Source organism: Poecilia latipinna, unplaced genomic scaffold (genome assembly GCF_001443285.1).
Source record: "Poecilia latipinna isolate Pla-1442-1.1 unplaced genomic scaffold, P_latipinna-1.0 Scaffold6182, whole genome shotgun sequence".
In the NCBI taxonomy this organism is placed as follows: Eukaryota; Metazoa; Chordata; class Actinopteri; order Cyprinodontiformes; family Poeciliidae; genus Poecilia; species Poecilia latipinna.
In genome coordinates, this window is record NW_015118798.1 from 1 (window position 1) to 7,444 (window position 7,444).

Sequence of the window (7,444 nt, forward strand, 5' to 3'; positions counted from 1 at the left end):
ATCAAAACCTGCATTTTAATCCATTTAATTTTTCTTGGAATATTGTTAAATTAAAAACATATAAGTTTGAAAAATTAACTCCACTAGATGAGAGTGGAGTTAATTTTTCTGGGTGAGCAAACAAGATGATGAAAACTTAACCTAATATCTCCCCAGCGAATATTCTAAATATTTCTTTCCTCTATGTAGATAGACTATACATCATATAAAATACTCAGAAGGCCTAAAGCAAAACCTAAAGTGCTTTTGAATCTCAGCTATTGAAATTTGCAGATTAACACAAGATTAAGTAATGGCATGGCAATAAGAAGGATTGAAAAACAGTAACAGCCGACCAGAATTACCACTGAATGTGCTGAAACGCTGATGTCTAAATACACTAAAAGAAGGTTTTGAGAGAAAAGAAGATCAACTTCCAGCTAATCTATATTCAGCTAATCCCAGGGAATCTTATGAGGACAAAGTTTTGCAGAGCAGCAAATTGGTGTTGGAATCTGATCGTTTTTCCTTTTCAGGTCATGGAGGTCCATCCTCTTCAGTTCATTCCCAGTTAGACGTCAATCAGCAACTAGCTCATCCCCAGCTGGTTCCTTTGGTTCTTTTGTTTGGAGTGGAATGGTGGGAATGCTCATGTAATTTCTTTTAAATTAGGTTCAAAACAAATTTGCAGATACTTGGAAGCTGAAACCGTAACCTTCCTCCTCATTTCAGAGTTGTTTTTTTCTGTTTTAGGCAAGGATTGAGTCTTTCACCCTTCCTTCAAACCTTTTATTCTCTCTCTCCAGAAGCTGAGAACCATTGTTGTCATCGTCTCTGGTATTAATTTTGAGTCTATAGTTTTAAAACAACTTATCCATTGTTAAAATTCCATGAGTTTTAACATAATCAATATTCATTTTTCAATCAAAACTTAACAGATTTTTTTCTACATTTATACAAATAAGAGCCATAATTTGACACAGAACAGATCCAAACAATAATAAAATATAAGATTAAACATAAAACTAATCATAAACTAATAATTTTAGTTATTAGTAAAACTAACCTTTTCCAAGAACAAACTTTAACCAGTACTTTCCTAAACTGGTGAAGTAAAGAAGAGGGAGTCACGGAACACAAACTGTAATTTTGATATTACATAATGAATAGCGAATAGTCGAGGTCAGAGTTCATCATTCTAAGTATTTGTTATTCATTTATTTATGTATTTCCGGCAGGAACTGGTTTGATTTTGCTGAGTCTTTTAGTTTGAGTTCAGTGTCGGCCCAAAAAAATTCATATATTGTCTCTAGCTGTCTTTAACCTGTTTTTAACTCTCCTAAGTAAAATTTAAGGGTGTTTCGTACCTATCCGGTGTAAGATTATCTTCGGTATCCGGGTAAAATCCATCAGTCTGCGATGATCGTCCATCTTTTCCTCGATCTTGACTTTTATTTCTTTTAACTCTATTAATGTTTCTTCAGCAGGAGTTACCTGCTCGTTGATAAACTCTCTCTGAGACTGAATTAAAGACATTTTCACTGCAGATACTCAAATATTTAGCTAAACCTCAAACCCGTCTTCAAACAACCGTCTAACAGAAGACAAGCTAACTATATCCTGTGTGCTCTGTTTACGTCTTCCGCGTGTTTCACTGTGACTGTCCTGAATAAACTGCGAACGATATATAAGATCCGCTGCGAGTCACCTTTTAATATACATTTATAGTTCGTAAATTAAAGTATTATTTAAATTTTTACTTATTTTAGGAACTCAATTCCAAAATAGTGTAATTTGTTTAAAATAACTTACAATAAAAAGAGAAGACTCAACGAAAATTCAAAGCGGAACTTGTAAATCGTTTACAGTTTCTTCAGTACAGCCACAGTGAAACACACGGAATTACACGACGCACACGGTAGCTTAGCTTTCTTTTGTTAGAAGGTAATTCGAAGACGGATTTGGTGTTTTGGGTAAATATTTGCAGTAAAAATGTCTTCAGTTCAGTCTCAGAGAGAGTTTATCAACGAGCAGGAAACTCCTGTTGAAGAAACATTCACAGAGTTGAAAGAAATCAACGTCAAGATCGAGGAAGAGATGGAGGATCAGCGCAGAATGATGGATTTTACCCGGATACCGAAGATCATCTTAAACCGGACAGGTACGAAAAACCTTCACCTTTTACTAATGAAACAGTTTAAAGAGAGTCGGAGACAGGTAAGGACAAATGTTTGGGGTGACGCTGAACTCAAACTAAAAAGTTTTAGGATTAACAAATCCGTTCCATCTGGAAATTAATTAAATACTTGATAATGACAATGATTAACTGCTACCTTGACTATTTACTATTCAGCATATAATATCTAAATTAGAGTTTAGATATTATAAACTCTAATATATGGAGGTGAAGGTGGCAAAAAGTCCACAAGTTAAAAAATATACTGGTTCAAGATGGTTTGTTAGGTTTTTCTATAAGTTATAGGTTGCATTTTCTTTTTCTATCATGTAACTATAGCGCTAAGTCTATTACTTGTTGGTAGATTGATATTGAGTTAAAAACTCGGATGATTTTTATCCTTAGACAAGTAGTTTATAAACAAACCTCGTGAAACCTTCATCGAATAACGTGCAACCTAAGTAAATCAGGTTGATCCTGCATGAACATGTGTTGTTTAGATTCATCTTTATTTTGCTTTGCACACACACTTGTAGTAGCTAATGCCGATTGAGCCACTCATAGTCAAAGGTAATTTCTATGGCATAGTTCAGCAGTGCTTTAAATCATAAAAATGTTATCAGTAGAACATCTGTCTTTGTCTTCACTTGGTTCAAACTTAAGGTGTGCAAACTGGAATCCCATTATTTAGCATTAAAATTTCTTATAGGCACTAATCTCTATTTCTAAGGGTTGGATAAACAAATACAATTGGGTCTGGTCTAACCTGGAATAAAGATTATGGGGTTGTGATGTAAGAAAAAGGGGCAAAGCATCTTTTGACAACTCAGACCTGGACTGAATTATTCTAAATTAGTCACAGATGACCTAAAACACAGTTTGATTTGTGATTTTTATTTCTCCAGTTTTCATAAACTCAACTCTATACACAACCTAGATAATTCTGTAATTATAAAATATTGTGTAAATTACAGTTTGGGATTTGTGAAAACTTAATAAAAGGTATGAAAACTCGAGACAGATTTTAGGATTGAGATCATTTCTCCAAATCTGTGTTGCATAGACTGCTAAAACATGAATGTAATTATTTCACACTAAAAGATTACAAAAATATTCCTTGCAATTGTCAGATGTTTTGCTGTTTTTTTATTATTAGTTTTGATTTGAGCAACTGACATCAGGCTCGGTTTGGAAAGTTTTGGAAAGTATTTTTTTTGTTGGCAAGGAACTGATTTGAAAAACTAGTTTTGCCTGAAGTAGAAGATAAAACATCTGCAGTTTGACAGAAAAGCTGCAGTTCAAAGGCTGGTGGGATGAGAGGAGGATGGTGAGCTGAACTGAATCTGTTGAAGAACGCTTTCTGCTCATTCACTCTGTCCAGATTTCCATGTGTACCCTGCTGAAAATAGTTCATGCTTTGTCGCTATTGTGTTCCTTGCATTTGCTTCACCCCCAGTGGCAGAAAACAGACATTTTTCACTGCTATTTCTTGCTTCCTGTAGGACGAGCATTGTGTCAAAATCAGAGAGTTCCCAGATCCAGTACAGGAATCCAGTTCAAATGAAACGCTGGGTGGGACAGTTAGTGAGAGTGACTTAGGGCAAACCATCAGACATCCATTGTTTTTGGAGGGCCCTCTGTTGGAGTTACCTGATTGTAGCAATCCGTTTCCCATTCAGTTTTGTTGCCCCAGGTTGAAATCACATCAGAGAGACATGACATCCATCCATCTGTCCGTCCATCCCTCCCTCCCTCTCTTTCTTGCTTTTTCTCTTGCCCTCTCTCTCTGTCTCACTCTCTCACCCCCTTGGCCCTAGTGGGGTCAACAGTGGTGCTGGTGCCTTTCTTCAGTGAGACATTTCGGGCGAGAGATGGGGTCACCCTGGGCAGGTCGCCAGTCTCCCCCAGATAAATTCATCTAATTTCCGTTTAATTGATCAAAGTCGTTGTCCTTCATGACTTTGCATGTCATTCTCTTGACTAAATGTCCAGTTTCTTCTTACGTCCATCCTCTGCTTTAGTTGAAATCCACTTCTCCGTCTGTCACAGCTTGATCCACAGATGACTTTTGATTATTGTCAGCCCAAGTTTTATAAGTGTTGATTACAGCCTGCAAATCTTTGAATCTCCATATCCTTTGTCATTTCTTCTGCAGAGTTGTAGATGCATATGATGAGTATAGTGTCTGGAACTTTATTTTCTTTTCTCTCAAAACCCACCTTCCTTCAATGTAGTCATGCTACCGTTTCAGCACCAACAGGGAGTATAATCTCTTAGTCTGCCAGTATAAAGAATAAAAATGGCAAAGCAGTTTTGAGTTTTTGTAGGCATTTTGTCTAAAAGCTCAATTTGATGTATATTCTGTTTGTACATAGAGGTTGGAAACTTTTTAGCCAAGGAGACTCTAGGTTAAGCGATCACTATCTAGCTTGCTCACCCGGAAGTCCGTAGGATTACCTTTTGACTAATGTCTAGTTTTCTTCTAATCGGAAAAACAACATTTGTTGAGTTTGTAATATTAGAATAACCAAATGGCAGGTAAGGGTTTGTTGTTTGACTCACATTTAAAAGTTTTTGTTCTGTCTTTTTGTCCAGATCTCCCACAGGGCCGTCTGTGTAAAGAGGAGGAGGTTCTGAATGAGCCCAGCAACCAGGAAGAGAACTCCACTTTAGATGAAGAGGAACCAGAACCTCTGAGGATAAAACGGGAGCAAGACGAACCAGAACCTATTAATATGAAACATGAGCAAGAAGAATCAGAACCTCTACAGATAAAACAGGAACAAGAGGAACCAGAACCTCTGCAGATAAAACAGGAACAAGAGGAACCAGAACCTCTGCAGATAAAACAGGAACAAGAGGAACCAGAACCTCTGCAGATAAAACTGGAGCAAGAGGAACCACAACCTCAACAGTTCAAAGAGGAAGAGAAGCAACTCGGCATCAGTCAGGATGAAGAGCATCTTGTGCTGAAACAGAAGACTGATGATATTTTCCTGAACAAACAGCAGAAAGGCAAAACTGAGACTTCAAAACAGAATACACACAAGAAAGCTCACCCAAACCAAAAACTATATTCTTGTAAATTTTGTGATAAAACCTTTTCTCAAAGTATTTCCTTGACGTCACACATGAGAAATCACAAGAAACCTTTCACATGTTCAACCTGTGGAAAAAGTTATCCTTGCAAGAGTCGTTTAATTTATCACATGAGAATTCACACAGGGGAAAAACCGTTCACATGTGCAGCTTGTGGAAAAAGTTTCTATCACAAAGACACTTTAAAAGTTCATATGAGAATTCACTCAGGTGATAAGCCTTACACATGCACAACCTGTGGAAAAGGTTTTCTCTGTAAATCTCTGTTACTTGAACACATGATGATTCACATAGCTAAGAAGCCTTTCTCCTGTGGAACGTGTGGAAAAGGTTTCAGTCATAAAAGAAATTTAACTGTTCACATGAGATTTCACACGGGTGAGAAGATTTTCTCATGTGGGACCTGTGGAAGAAATTTTGTGTCTAAATCTCACTTAGTTAATCACATGGGAATTCACACAAATGAGAAGCCTTTCTCATGTGGGACCTGTAAAAAATGTTTCCGAAGGAAACCCGACTTAGACAGTCACATGAGAATTCACACAGGTGAGAAGCCTTTCTCATGTGGGACATGCGGAAAAAATTTTGCTCGAAAAAACTCTTTAAATTCTCACATGAAGACTCATACAAGTGAGAATTCTTTCTCGTGTGGGACCTGTAGAAAAAGTTTCACTGATAAAGAAAAGTTGACTGTTCACATGAGATTTCACACTGGTAAGAAGCCTTTCTCTTGTGGGACCTGTGGGAAAGATTTTGTGTATGAATCAAACTTAGTCAGTCACATGAGAATTCACACAGGTGAGAAGCCTTTGTCCTGTGGAACATGTGGAAAAGGTTTTGCTCATAAAAAAAGTCTAACTGCTCACATGACATTGCACACATGTGCAAAGAGTTTGTCATGTATGACCTGTGGAAAAAGTTTTGTGTACAATTCACACTTAGTTAATCACATGAGAATTCACACAGGTGAGAAGCCTTTCACTTGTGAGACCTGTGGAACAAGTTTCGCTCATAAAATAAATTTAACTGCTCACATGAGAGTTCACACCGGTGAGGAGCCTTTCTCTTGTGGAACCTGTGGAAAATGTTCTGTGTGTAAATCCAGTTTACTTCATCACATCAATCAATCAATCAGTCAATCAATGTTATTCATAAAGGATCCTTCAGCACTTCAAAGTGATCCAGGAAATGGTTAAAAAGTCGGGTGTTGAGCCAGCTCTTGAAGACGTCAGCATTTTCTGGTTCTCTGGGAAACCGTTCCACATGCAGGAACCATTACACTGGAAAGAAGCCTCTCAATAAGTGTGTGTCCATTTATAATATATTTGTTTAAAAGAGTGGACATTTAAAAGAGCCATATTAAGAGTGACAGGTGCACTGTTAACATTAATTGTGGGTGCCAATAATAATGTTTTTCCAAAAGTCTAAGGTTGTTAAAGTTCACTGAATGGATACGGTTATGTATATTTGTTCCCTTTATTTAGTCTGAAATTAAATTAACCAGTTAATGGGGACAAATTGGCCTGCCCCAAAGGTATGTATATAACGGTCAGGAGAAGAATAGAAGCCAAGACTATACATCAGTTAGTATCAGACTGGTCAGATGTAGTGATAATATGGTTACCAGATATGGTTACCATGGGGATTAACATGGCTGAGAAGCCTTTCTCTTGAGGGTACTGTAGAAAAAGTTTTGCTCAAAAGAAATTTAGCCATTCACATGAGAACTCATGCAAGTTTTATGGCATAATGTGAACTTCAAGTACCAAGATTCTCAGTAACTTGCTGTTTGGAAGTGGAGTAATTATAACTGGATTGCTTTTTTAAATGTAGCAACTTTGCTTAAACAGCTTTTCAAATCAGATATTTAGCTGAAATACTTTAACATTTACTTTATTCTTGCAATTTATGTTTTCATTTGTATTTTTTAATGAGAGTGAAGGAGATATTAATAGTCTCTTGAAGGAGAAATAGTTTTGAATGCTTTCAGATTTAGAATTGTAAAGTTTTTGAGACTTTATTGTGTGTTTATCCTTTGTACTTATTTCTTTTATTTCAATGGTTCTGAGAAATGGATGCATGTTAGCTGCTACTGCATGTGCTGGAAAAGTCACAAATTAATAGGGCTGTGTAATAATATCGATTTTGCGATATATATCAATATTTTCTTTCCTAGAAAAAAATAGATAT

General features: G+C 36.6%; 1 protein-coding gene across 1 annotated transcript; it reads left to right on the forward strand.

Annotated features, from left to right (window-relative positions):
• The first annotated feature begins 1,308 nt into the window (after positions 1 to 1,308).
• Positions 1,309 to 7,438, forward strand: LOC106943841 (gastrula zinc finger protein XlCGF57.1-like). Its single transcript, XM_015027129.1, has 2 exons — positions 1,309 to 2,140; positions 4,751 to 7,438. Exons 1-2 carry the CDS (start codon positions 1,972 to 1,974, stop codon positions 6,448 to 6,450), a joined length of 1,869 nt encoding a protein of 622 aa, XP_014882615.1. The 5' UTR covers positions 1,309 to 1,971; the 3' UTR covers positions 6,451 to 7,438.
• Positions 7,439 to 7,444: the final 6 nt, after the last annotated feature.

Excerpts from the sequence above, each read along its gene's own strand:
- LOC106943841 (XM_015027129.1), top strand. The coding sequence starts at position 1,972 with ATGTCTTCAGTTCAGTCTCAGAGAGAGTTTATCAACGAGCAGGAAACT. Across the intron at positions 2,141-4,750 it reads GATCATCTTAAACCGGACAG|ATCTCCCACAGGGCCGTCTG; the intron begins GTACGAAAAACC and ends CTTTTTGTCCAG.